General features: G+C 35.1%; 1 protein-coding gene across 1 annotated transcript; it reads left to right on the forward strand.

Annotated features, from left to right (window-relative positions):
- The first annotated feature begins 10,479 nt into the window (after positions 1–10,479).
- On the forward strand, positions 10,480–13,338 carry LOC116131554 (oxysterol-binding protein-related protein 3C). Its single transcript, XM_031417206.1, has 7 exons — positions 10,480–10,808; positions 11,406–11,499; positions 12,050–12,166; positions 12,267–12,339; positions 12,423–12,541; positions 12,808–12,929; positions 13,143–13,338. The coding sequence occupies exons 1-7, from the start codon at positions 10,711–10,713 to the stop codon at positions 13,321–13,323; spliced, it is 804 nt and encodes a 267-aa protein (XP_031273066.1). The 5' UTR covers positions 10,480–10,710; the 3' UTR covers positions 13,324–13,338.
- Positions 13,339–13,913: the final 575 nt, after the last annotated feature.

The following is a 13,913-nucleotide window of genomic DNA, read 5'->3' on the forward strand; positions in this document are numbered from 1 at the left end:
ATCTCTTTCTATTCTCTTTCTATAGTATGCTATCAACCTAGTTCGATCAGAAAACCAGAATAGAAGAAAGAAAAAGAAAGAGAAACAAAGAAGAAAAGAAAGAGATACAGCATAAGAGACAGATAATAGAAAAGAAAAGAAAGTTCTTTTCTCAGGAAAGTTTATTATTCTGCATATGTATTATGCTACTTACATGATTCAGTATTTCTTATGTGCTCGACGATGTACAGTTTTATTCATTGTCTATGCACGTTGATAAGTAGCAAATCAGAGTATCAGAAAAGAATGAAGAATATTATCAAGGATTAAATTGAGAAAAGGAAAATCAGAACATGAGTAACGGAGGAAACACAGTAGTGTAGTTTGATTTACTTACTAAGCAATTAGTGCTCACTCCGTTATTTTACTGTTTTGCAAGTACTTGATGATTTACGATCGGATGAGACATTAAGAAACAGAGGAGTTTGGCGACACTGTCCAAGACTACCTTGCACTATCAGTTATTTTGTGTATATATTTATATTAATTAGAATTAGAATTTTCGGATTTTAAATTATGTATATATGTTTATAAAAGTTATTTAGTGGATTTTTTATATATTCCTTAAAGAATTACTAGCTATGCAGTATATTACAAATATCCCTTGAACCGAATAACCGATTCAGTTAGTAAAATGGACAATCTGGTTCGGTTAACCGGATTTCCACACCTTTAGCTGAAAGAAAGAATAGACATCTCTTAGAGGTTGCCTGAGCCTTAATGTTTACTATGAATGTATCTAAATCTTTTTGGGGTAAGGCAATTCTAACTGCCACATATCTCATAAACAAGTTACCCATTAGGATTTCGAATTTTCATACACCTCTTGAAACTTTTCTTCAGACATTTCCTACATATAGGACCCTAAACTCTCTTCCACTAAAGGTGTTTGGCTGCACTGCCTTTGTTCACATTCAATCTCATAACATATGAAAGCTAGATCCTAGGGCTCTTAAATTTGTCTTTGTTGGATACTCCCCTACTCAGAAAGGGTATCAGTGTTTCTGCCTTGTGAGAAAGAAAATGTTTGTCTCTAGAGATGTCACCTTTTTTTAGTCTCATCCGTTCTTTCCCACTCCTTCTCTTTAGAAGGAAATTTACAAGACTATGAAGATCAGTTTTGGGAAATAACAATTCCCATAAGTCCTATAAGTCATAGTCAAAGTCAGTGTCCTATAGCAAGTTAGCCTATTAGTTACAATCAGAATCAGAGTCAGCGTCAATGTCCTATAGCAAGTTAGCCTGTTACTCAGAGTCAAAGTCAAAGTCCTACAAACTTGAGTTCAAATCCAAATCCAAATCCAACTCAAATGATTCTAAGTCCTCCTATCATACAGTCTACCTCTACCAAACTAGAAAATTGTGAAAATATAACAGAAGAACATATGGAGATAGGGGGATGACTAGCAAGACTAAATCAACCAGGACTCCAACATTATTCTTAGAGAACTGATCACCAAGGTGGAGAGAAACTTGATGATCTGCATAAAAAATTGTCCCAACCAGAAGAAGTCAGTAACTTACAGTCACAAGGTAAGAAAATGATATCCTTTGATGAAGCTAAGTCAATTTGTGAGGATATTCATCTGCTTATAACTCTTAGGAAGGGAATTCGATCTTGTACACTTCATCCTATTTCTAAATATGTGTCCTATGATAAGTTGTCGTCAGCTTTCAGGGTGTTTACCACTAATCTTTCAACCGTAGAAGTTCCAAAAATGGTACAGGAAGCTTTAGAGAATGAAAATGGAAAGAGGTTGTGATGGAAGAGATAAAGGCTTCAGAGAAAAAGGAGACTTGGGAGTTGGTTAGTTTACCCAAAGAGAAGACGACCGTAGGCTATAAATGGATGTTCACGGTGAAATATAATGATTTTGAGGATGAAGAAGGGTTCAAGGGTTTCTTTTGGTGTTTTGGGGCAGGGACGAGGAAACTACTACTTGTTCCCGTACCTAGAAATTGCCAACCCGAGGCAGAAGAGTATTGGAATATCAAGTTGGAACTTGGAAGAAATAACGGAAGTAGATTTCATTGACATTAAAAAAATTTCAAGCTCCGTTTGGTTCATTATTATGATAGTTTTTAGAATAATCTTTTGAAAAAAAGTTAAATTGGGCAGGTATTACGATGTAAGATTTGAAAATTAACAAAATATCCCCTATGTTTGTTTATTTATTAAACACCCCTATAATAAAATATTAAAAGTTAACAAAAACACCTCCAACCCACCCATTAAATACGGACAGTCGGCCACCATTGCTGGAGGGTGGCCGGAGTGTTTTTGGAATTTCTAAAAAAAAATATTTGGAGGTGTTTAGTTAAATTAACAAATTTAAGAGGTTTAAAAGAAATTGAAAAATATAGAATAATATTTTAGAAATAATGACATTTTACTGTTTAACTTTATTGGGAATACTAATAATAGTATTCCCAAAAGCGAAACAAACGAAGCCTCAAACTCTTAGCAATAATTTGGCTATGTTTGTATTATTATTTAGAGTAGTATTTTTGAAAAAATTGAGTTTGGTTGTTATTAGGAGATAGGATTTAAAAATTAATAAAAACACCTCCTAGGTTTGTTGATTTACTAAACACCCTTTAGGTTTGTTAATTTAGGTAAACATCCCCTACAATAAAAAGTTTCTAAATTGATAAAAACACCCCTACCTACCTACATTTGCTAGATTCTGACCACCACCGTCGGAATGTGACCGAAATCTGCCATAATGGTACACGACCGGTTGGTTGTACGTCGATATGACCAAAAAATGTCAAATCTACAACCAGATCTAGTCATTGACGACCAGATCTAACCACATTTGGTCGTCAACAATGAGCAAAGATCTAGCAGTAGTGGCCAAAAAAGGTCATATCTTCGCACAATCGACCAGATCCAACTAGTCATACACCATTATGACAAATTCTGACCACCTTTTGACAATGGTGACTGCAATCTGACAAATGTGAGTAGGTAAAAGATTTTTTATCAATTTATAAACTTTTTATTATTGAAGATGTTTAATTAAATTAACAAATCTAAAGAGTTTAAAAATANACTTGGGTTACCATCCATATGGAATCCTCTGGTGGGTCAGTCCAGTGAACTTGCTGCTGTGTATTCGCCTATAGCAAGCACCCATGTGTTATACCAGGTTGTCACCAAACAACCTTGACAAGTGAGATCAGTCACTGCCTTTCGACAGGGTCGTTCAACACTATGATAGCCTTACCGTATTATCTGTACCCTTACTTCAGAATAACATTGGGGCTACAGACGTTTCTAGAACGGCCACCATATGTGCTCATAGGGTTCTCACTATCAAGATTTGAAACACTTGATACATTCGTCACAGTTCTACCATTCTAAGGACATATATCTCATTGAGACAAAATACAAACCCTGATTGTGATCGATAATCATCTTTGTCCATTTGGAAACTAGCATCACTGTATCCTCTTACAGTGAGCTCATCTTCCCCTTTATAAACCAAGAACATATCCTTAGTCCTCTTTAGTTACTTAAGAATATTCTTGACAGCCATCCAGTGACGCTTACCTAGATCCGATTGATATCTACTACAAGTGCTCAAAGCACATGAGACATCAATCTGAGTACATAGCATGGCATACATGATGGATCCAATTGCTGATGCATATGGGATCCTCTTCATCCTATCTCTTTCATCTTATGTTCTAGGACACAATTCCTTAGAGAGATAAACACCATGTGATATCGGAAGAAATCCCTTCTTGGATTCTTCCATATTGAATATTTTCAGTACTTTGTCAATATATGCACTCTAACTTAGGCCAATCAACCTACGCGATCTATCACGATAGATCTTTATTCCAAGGATGTAGGTTGTTACCCCTAAGTCCTTCATGGAGAAGCACTTAGATAACCAAGTCTTTACCGACTACAAGTTTGATATATCATTTCCGATCAGAAGTATGTCATCGACATACAACACTAGGAATACTACAGTGCTCCCACTCACTTTCTTGTAAACACAGGGCTCATCTTCGTTCTTGATAAAACTGAATTCTTTTACGGCTTTATCAAAATGAATGTTCCAGCTCCTTGAAGCTTGCTTGAGTCCATAAATGGATCTCTGCAACTTGCATACCCTATTAGCTTGCCCATCTCAACCACTTCATGTGGCACATCATCCCGTCTTTCGTCTAGTATATCTTGTGGTTCTAGAACTTCATCAAGTTCTACTTTTCTCTCACTAGTACTTCAGTCGGTAATGGATCTCGATTGTGGGTGAATTGAGGAATGTTTTTTGACCATTTTCTTTTTCGTCTAATCAGTACTGAGGTTATATAAACAACATGCTTGATCTTATTCCAAATCTAATAATAAAACGAGCAAAAAGCCGTATAGGCCTGATATCTCGTTTCACTCAGTTTTTAGACAATGATGGATCTCGATTATGGCTAAATCAAGAACTATTTTTGGAGTGATTTCTTTTTCTTCTAGTAAATACTAAGATTAGGTAAATAACATACTCGATCCTATCCCAATTTTGACGATAAAATGAGCAAAAAGTTGTGTAAGCTCGATACCTCGTCTTACTTAGTTTTTAAGCCGGTTTAGCCGGTAATGGATCTCGATTGTGGGTCAATCGAGGACTATTTTTGGAACGTCTTCTTTTTTGTATAATCAATACTGAGGTTAGGTAAATAGCATGCTTGATCCCATCTGAAATTTGACGATATAATGAGCAAGAACTCGTATAGGCTTGATACCCCATTTTACTTAGTTTTTCAGCCGGTAATGGATCTTGATTGTGCATGAATCTAGGATTATTTTTGGAGTGTTTTATTTTTAGTCTAATCAGTACTGAGGTTAGGTAAACAACATGCTCAATCTTGTAAAAAATTTGATGATAAAATGACTAAAAAGCCGCACAAGCCTGATACCCCATTTTACTTAGTTTTTCAATTGATAATGGATCTCACTTGTGGGTGAATCGAGGACTATTTTTCAAGCGTTTTCTTTTCCGTCTAATCAATACTAAGATTAGGTAAAAAACATGCTCGATCATGTTCCAAATCTGACGATAAAACGAGCAAAAAGCCGCATAGGCCCAATACCTCGTTTCACTCAATTTTTCAACCAGTGATGAATCTCGATTATGGGTGAATTGAGGACTATTTTTGGAGTGTTTTATTTTTCATCTAGTCAACACTAAGGTTAGATAAATATCATGCTCGATCCTATCCCAAATCTGATGATAAAACGAGCAAAAAGCCGTAGAGGCCCAATACCTCGTCTTACTCAGTTTTTCAACTGGTTCAGCCGATAATGGATCTCCATTGTGGGTCAATCAAGGACTATTTTTGGAACATTTTCTTTTTCATCTAATCAATACTGAGGTTAGTTAAATAGCATGCTCGATCTCGTCCCAAATTTGACGACACAACGAGCAGAAACCCATATTGGCTTGATAACCCGTTTTACTTAGTTTTTCAACCGGTAATGGATCTTGATTGTGAGTGAATCTAGGACTATCTTTTGAGCATTTTCTTTTCAATCTAATCAATACTGAGGTTAGGAAAACATCATGCTTGATCTTATAAAAAATTTGGTGATAAAATGACTAAAAACTCGCATAGTCTCGATACCTCGTTTTACTCAGTTTTTCAGCCGGTAATGGATCTCGATTGGGGGTGAATTGAGAAATATTTTTTGGAGCGTTTTCTTTTTCATCTAATCAATACTGAGGTTGGGTAAATAGCATGCTCAATCCCATTCAAAATCTGACGATTCAATGAGCAAAAACCTATATTGGCCTGATACCCCATTTTACACAGTTTTTCAACCAGTAATGGATCTCGATTGGGGGTGAAATGAGGACTATTTTTGGAGCATTTTCTTTTCTATCTAATCAATACTGAGTTTAGGTAAACAGCATGCTCGATCTAGTTGAAAATCTAATGATAAAACGAGCAAAAAGTCGCATAGGGCCAATACCCTGTTTTACTTAGTTTTTCAGCCAGTAATAGATCTCGATTGTGGGTGAATTGAGGACTATGCTTTGAGTGTTTTATTTTCTGTTTAATCAATACTGAGGTTAGGTAAATATCATGCTTGATCTTGTCAAAAATCTAAGGATAAAATGGGCAAAAAGCCGCACAAGCCCGATACTCCGTTTTACTCAATTTTTCAGCCGGTAATGGATCTCGATTTTGGGTGAATCGAGGATTATTTTTCTAGATTTTCTTTTATTTCTAATCAATACTAAGGTTAGGTAAACAATATGCTCAATCATGTTCCAAATCTGACAATAAAACGACCAAAATGCCGCATAGGCTTGATACCTCGTTGTACTCAGTTTTTCAGCCGGTGATGGATCTCGATTGTGGGTGATTCAAAACTATTTTTGGAACGTTTTCTTTTCCGTCTAATCAATAATAAGATTAGGTAAACAACATGATCGATCCTGTCCCAAATCTGACGATAAAACAAGCAAAAAGTTGCATAAGCCCAATACCTTGTCTTACTTAGTTTTTTAGCCTATTCAGCCAATAGTGGTTCTTGATTGTGGGTCAATCAAGGACAATTTTTGGAACGTTTTCTTTTTTTTCTAATCAACACTGAGGTTAGATAAATAGTATGCTCTATCCTGTCTCAAATCTTTCGATACAATGATCAAAAACCTGCATAGGCCCAATACCCCGTTTTACTCAGTTTTTCAAGCGGTAATGGATCTCGATTGTGAGTGAATCTAGGACTATTTTTGGAGCATTTTTTTTTTCAGTCTATTCAATACTAAGGTTAGGTAAATACCATGCTCGATCTTATCAAAAATTTGATGATAAAATTACTAAAAACCCATATAGTCCCAATACCCCGTTTTACTCAGTTTTTCAGTCGGTAATGGATCTTGATTGGGGGTGAATCAAGGACTATTTTTGGAGCGTTTTCTTTTCCGTCTAATCAATATTGAGGATAGGTAAATAGCATGCTCAATCCCGTCTAAAATCTAACAATACAACGAGCAAAAACCCGCATAGGCCCGATACCCAGTTTTACTAAGTTTTTCGGCCGATAATGGATCTTGATTGTGATAAATCGCGGACTATTTTTGAAGCGTTTTCTTTTTCGTCTAATCAATACTGAGGTTAGACAAACAGTATGCTAGATCTCATCAAAAATCTAATGATAAAACGAGCAAAAAGTTGCATAGGCCTAATACCCCGTTTTACTCAATTTTTCAACCGGTAATGGATCTCGATTGTGGGTGAATAGAGGACTACTTTTGGAGAATTTTCTTTTCTGTCTAATCAACTAAGGTTAGGTCAACGGCATGCTTGATCTCATCGAAAATCTGATGATGTAGGTTTATGGATCTATTCATGCAGCGAAACTTAAAAAATTTAGATCCAAGACCTAACCCATGATCCTATATTTGTTGTACATTATTTTACACATGAAAATAATTATCAAGATGTAATAGAAACCATACTAGTGTTTGGAGGTTCCTTCAAGGGATTTAGATTCGCTTCCACTCCAAGGTAGGAGTGCACAAACGGTATCCACATGAAAACAGGACGAATGTCGTTGGTTAATTTTATTGGCTAGTAAAATCACTAACTTTAAGAACCAAAATCTGCATAATTTTTCTTTGAGAGAAAAATTCTTTCTCTCATAAAAGGCTACACGTTTTGGAAGGGAGAGAGAGGGGTGGCTAGGGTTTTTTTTAATTGAAAGAATTCTCTCATTTTAATTTTAGTTGCACTTAAATTGTGCACACTAAAATCTTATTCCAATTGGATACTGGAATAGATTACCCTTGCAATCATAAATATATATTTATAGATTTAAATATATATATATTTTAAACTAAATATTTAAATATATATAATCTCACTAATTTAATTCCATATGAAATTAAATATAGACAACAACCTCAGTAAATTTAATTACACTATGAGATTACCAAAATGCCCTTTCATCTTAAAAGACAAAAATGTCCTTTCATCATAAATGACAAAAATACCCTATTCATAAATGACAAAAATACCCTTCTCATGAATTTTATTCTTAATCTGTCTTCTATGTGTACGACCTAAAGGCTCCTCATCATATCGGCAGTGAATTGTATCGTGATTGACAATCAATCAGTCGTCTCACTAGACACAGACCAAGATTGGCCTCTAGGCAGGCATCATGGCCACCTAATAGATTCGGATTCAGCGAAACCGTTACCTATCAATGATATGGTTATCGTGCAATCCAATCATTTCATCATCTATTATCTAATCAAGGCCCAGGCATAGAAATAGTGTCAACCTCGGATATCCTTAATATCTCGATATTCAGTTATTGGACCAACGACCAGAATAGATTGGATTGAGCTACAACTCAATCCTACTATAGCCACAGATTTAATGTCATTGCCATCTACTGAATTACTCAGTGAGATAATTTCTCCTATACCCGGGAGTGATGAATCCTCTGTCAATCCACCATAGTCTCGATACACTTTTCAATGCAACCAACCACTACCGTTCTGATAGTCCTGAATAGAACTACGTTGGGGTAGTGTCAAACTACACCAATTGGTGCACAAAGTGCTCCGGTGATCTCAAGTCTAAGGATCACATGCACCACCATTCGTTGGAGGATTTATTCCACAGACGCTAGGGTAACTATCTATGTGGAATCCTCCGGTGGGCCGATCCGATAAACTTGCCTATAACAAGCACCTATGTGTTGCACCAAGTCATCATCAAATAACCTTGACAAGTGAGATCTGTTACTACCTCTGGACAGGGTCGTCTAACACTATTATAGTCTTACTGTATTATATGTGTCTTAAGTCAGGATAATACTGGAGCTATGGACGTTTCTAGAATGGCCACCATATGTGTTCATAGGGTTCTCACTATCGAGATTTCAAACACTCGATACCCTCATCACGGTTCTATTATCCTAAGGGTATATATCATTTTCTTATACAAATATAATCAGATCACATGATATAGATAGATGCCTTTATTGATAATAAAACATGATTACAAAGAGTCAATTTACAAAATAGGATTGGCTCTAAGACACCTACTCTAACAAAAACGAGCAAAAAGCTGCTGAGGCATGATACCCCGTTTTACTTAGTTTTTTAGCTAGTAGTGAATCTCAATTGTGGGTGAATCGAGGACTATTTTTGAAGCATTTTCTTTTCTGTCTAATTAATATTGAGGTTAGGTAAACATCATGCTCGATCTCATCGAAGATCTGATGATAAAACGAGCAAAACATCGTGTAGTCCCGATACCCCGTTTTACTCAGTTTTTCAGTCGATAATGGATCTTGATTATAGGTGAATCGAGGACTATTTTTGGAACATTTTCTTTTCCATCAAATCAATATTGAAGTTAGGTAAATAGCATGCTCAATCCTATCCCAAATCTAACAATACAACCAGCAAAAACCTGCATAGGCCCGAGACCCCGTTTTACTCAATTTTTCAGCCGATAATGAATCTCAATTATGAGTGAATCTAGGAGTATCTTTGGAGCCTTTTGTCTATCTAATCAATACTGATGTTAGGGAAACAACATGCTCGATCTCGTCAAAATTGTGATGATAAAACGAGCAAAAAGCTACATAGTCCTGATACCTCGTTTTACTCAGTTTTTCAGCTGGTAATGGATCTCTCCTTTCAATTGTTGTCTCTTTTTCTTTTTTAAATTTTGGTGATGTTGAGTTGGTTTGATTTGCATTCAATTTGTTGTGTGTGTTGTTTTGAGTGTGTGGTTGTGTATTTCTCATTTTGATTGGGTGAGAAGGTGGGTGGAGGTGGGGTTGTGATGGTTCTTCGGTTCAGCTTCTGCAAGTGATAGTTCTTCGGTTTAGCTTTTGCAAGTGATGGTTGGGAGAGAGAAGAAAGTAGGGAAAAAGAAATGAGGGGAGAAAGAGAAGAAAAAGAAAGCGTTGGGGAAGAAGTGAAAAAAAAAAGTACAAAGGAGAGAAAAACAATTAAAGAAAGATGGATTGGAGGAAATATAAAATTTAGGTTATTAAAATGTGAAGGCCTATTTTACCCTTCATAACCTGATGATGAATTGACGTCGTCACACTTTTGGGGTTAACTTGATTGATTTCTGAAACTATTAGGAGGACTTTGATTAAAATCGTAATAGTTTTCCGAATATGAATTTCCAAAACTTTAGGGATAGAGTAATACTAGTCTTACAAAGAGACAAATCTAATCCTTAAAATTCATGATTGTCTCTCTCTCTCTTTCCTTTCTTTTAAGAGTTGAATTTATCTCTTTATATATTTCTTTATATACCTCTTTGTAAAGTTAGTATTACTCTTAGATAAATTGATTTTTACTCTTCGTCAAACTTTAAAAGCAAACAAATCCCGCATAAAAGATAAGTAATCAAAAAAATTAAATAAATAAACAAAACTGAAACGGCCAGCAAATTTTCCCTCAGTCCTGGCTGTTTTAAAAATCACAGATCCCGCCCTCCGCAATGAATCAGCCCCTATTTTGACTCTCAAATCTCTCCCTCTCTCTCTCTCTCGCTCTGTCCTTTTTTAAAAAAGCAAACTTTCGCTTATAATTCATTCGATTGCTCTTCTCGACCTCTAATGAATCAATTGCATATAAACTAATCGAATTCATTTGTAATTCCATTCATTAACTAGAGATGGGCAGTCCTAAGAAGAGTCAAAATAAGGGCTTGTTCACTGCCATGTCCTCTGGTTTGTCCATGTTCAGTAACGCCATGCACAGATCTGTCAACGGGTACTTCATTTTTATCTCTTCACACTCTTTTTTGTTTTTTTAATTTGTTTAGATTAATTTCTTTTTATTAGATGTTTAATTTTTGTACAATAAAACCCTAACGTGTACTAAATTTATCTGAGTTTCTTCAACCGTTTTGGTAATCAATTTTTAACATTAATGTTTCAGTTGCTATCAGTTCGTTCGTGATTTTGTTTATGTAGTTCTCAAGCAAATGATATAAAATAAATGAATTAGAATTGAATTGTTTGATTTATGAGGAGTTTAGGAAACTTTGGATTGACAAGTAAGCTTAAATGACTGGTTAAGGGATTTGTTAAGTTTAGAGTTAAGATGAGAAATAATTGTTTTTATTGAGTTTTTTGACGAGAACAAGTGGTTAAATTTAGCTTGATCATGTGATGTGGAGTTCAAATTAGCTACTACTTGCGTGAAGTTTATCCGTTCTGTTAAAATTTTACATGAGTGCTTGGCTTCCTGTGTTGCCTTTGAATTTGTTCGATTGGGGATCTGGTTAGAATTATCAACTTTTAAACTTTGGATAAATCTTTTGAAATGGTTCAAGTTATCAGTTTCTGGCTTATATATCTTTTTTAGGTTCCTTGGTTATGAAGGAGTAGAAGTCATAAATCCAGAGGGGGGCAAAGAAGATGCTGAGGAGGAAGCTCAGAGAGGAAGATGGAAGCAAGAGGCATGTTTTTCTCATTTTCATTTTATTTTAAAATTTAAAATTTAAAATTCCTTTTTTCATGCCTGTAGGACAGATGCATTTCTTCTGTTTGCATTTCTCTTAAAATTTGTGCATTTCTTATGTTTGCACTTCCATCTACTGTTCTCAGAATCTTGATGTTTGTCAGGCTTTTATATGTAAGAATGTTGCATATGTATAACTTATCCTTTGCTATAATGAGAAATAGTTAAATACTGTTGGGCAGAGAATATGCAAATGTTCTATGTATGTGGTAGCAGTGGTTGTCTTCAATTCATTGTGTATTTTATGTAATACGTTTGACATGATTAGTCTATGACCATTCATTTGCTGGAGAATGTCATAGAAAACTAAAGTTTCCCTTTGTTCAAGGTCTCCGCTTCTTTATTGCATTTTTAGTTCATTTTTTTTTCTTTTTCTTTTCTTTTCTTTTTTTCTTTTTTACTAGAGTGAAGTTATATAGCAGCTTATATGTCCAGTACCTAGTTTAATGCCTGATTTTTGAGCCTTTTTTTTTTTAATTATTTAATAGGAACGAGATAGCTACTGGAAGATGATGCACAAATATATAGGTTCAGATGTTACGTCAATGGTGACACTTCCTGTAATTATATTTGAGCCAATGACAATGCTTCAAAAAATGGCAGAGGTTTGTGCCACTGTTGTGGCTACGCTAATAGATTTGTGTTACTATTTTTTTCTTTTTTTAGGATGTCTTACAGTTTCAAGTTCTGTGATGCCTTTTGCAGTTAATGGAGTACTGTCACTTGTTGGATCAAGCAGATGAATGTGAGGATCCCTATGTGCGGTTGGTATATGCTGGTGAGGTTACTCTTTCCTTTAATTCTTCATGAGCCTTATGCTAGGGCTATCAGATGATGGATGGAAAGTATTTCTGAATGCAGCATCATGGGCTATATCTGTTTACTATGCCTACCAGCGGACCTGGAAGCCTTTTAATCCGATTCTTGGGGAGACTTATGAAATGGCTAATCATGAAGGGATTAAATTTATAGCAGAACAGGTGAAGTTCAACTTTATCTTTCTTTTTTCCCTTAAATGAATCGCATTCTACTTTTTCTACTTTTTCCCCATCTACTTATGTCTTTAGATACATGTTGTAGCTTTCATATAGCGAACAAAACTACCATTCCTCTTTATTTTTTCTTCCATTTTAAGTAATTTATGAATTATGACTGTTACTTTTAATTATGTCTTTGAGCTTGCTCTTTAGTTTGCTCTATGGTGTAGTTAATTATATTTGTTGTTTCACTCTATATTCCATTTCAGGTGAGTCATCATCCCCCAATGAGTGTTGGGCATGCTGAAAACGAGCATTTTACTTATGATGTGACATCAAAGTTAAAAACTAAGTTTTTGGGAAACTCTCTTGATGTTTACCCTGTTGGAAGGTAATAATGATGTTGCTCTTTAACTCAGTTTTTTACTTCTTATATGAACCTATGTTATATCCTATAATTATGCTTAATTCAATGTCTACATTTGAGTCTCTTTAAAGGTTCTATTGATGTCAACAGCTGTTTTCCACTTGTCAAGCCTGTATATTATTCAGTTTTCAATCTTGTACGTTATATCTATGTTCATGTAGTTTTTATGATTTGCAGAACACGTGTTACTCTTAAAAAAGATGGTGTGGTCTTAGATTTGGTGCCACCTCCCACTAAGGTTAATAATTTGATTTTTGGACGAACTTGGGTTGATTCACCCGGGGAGATGATCATGACAAATTTGACAACGGGGGATAAAGTTGTGCTATATTTTCAACCATGTGGTTGGTTTGGGTAATTTATTTACCTCTTTTCAATTTCACATTTTCAAGTAATTCTTTTCAATTTAGGATATCTTTTATTATTTTATTTTTAATTTTGAAGCTTATTCAGGCCCCTTTTCTTGTTAAATTTGTTTTAAGATTATATTTTGAAATGAGGATTGTATTCTCCAATAATTTTATTTCATATATCTTTCATATACTACAAACTCTAGTTATATAGACAACCTAGACCGCTCAGATAACTCTTAGTCTAGGATTATCTTTTTATTTAAATTTAATAAACTAGATAATGTTAAGATAACTCCTACATTAAAAAACAACCTAATCCTAGAATTCCTACACTCCCTCTTAAGCTGGTAAGAAAATGTTGATCATTCCCAGCTTGGAAATCAGATTGTCAAAACTTTGTCTAGGCAATACTTTTGTAAGGATGTCTGCTATCTGTGGGCTTTTAGGTAGGTAGGTCACACATGGGAGTTTTTTTCTATCTTCTCTTTGATAAAGTGGTGGTCTATCTCCACATGTTTGGTTCTATCATGATGCACTGGATTATGTGCAATACCAATTACAACTTTATTATCACAATAAAGCCTCATAGATTCCT

Source organism: Pistacia vera, unplaced genomic scaffold, assembly GCF_008641045.1.
Source record: "Pistacia vera cultivar Batoury unplaced genomic scaffold, PisVer_v2 Contig234, whole genome shotgun sequence".
In the NCBI taxonomy this organism is placed as follows: Eukaryota; Viridiplantae; Streptophyta; class Magnoliopsida; order Sapindales; family Anacardiaceae; genus Pistacia; species Pistacia vera.

Bases quoted from the DNA above. Each gene is read 5' to 3' on its own strand.
- LOC116131554 (XM_031417206.1), top strand. From the start codon at position 10,711: ATGGGCAGTCCTAAGAAGAGTCAAAATAAGGGCTTGTTCACTGCCATG. The intron at 10,809-11,405 runs GTACTTCATTTT...TATCTTTTTTAG, and splicing joins ATGCACAGATCTGTCAACGG to GTTCCTTGGTTATGAAGGAG. The intron at 12,542-12,807 runs GTGAAGTTCAAC...ATTCCATTTCAG, and splicing joins TTAAATTTATAGCAGAACAG to GTGAGTCATCATCCCCCAAT.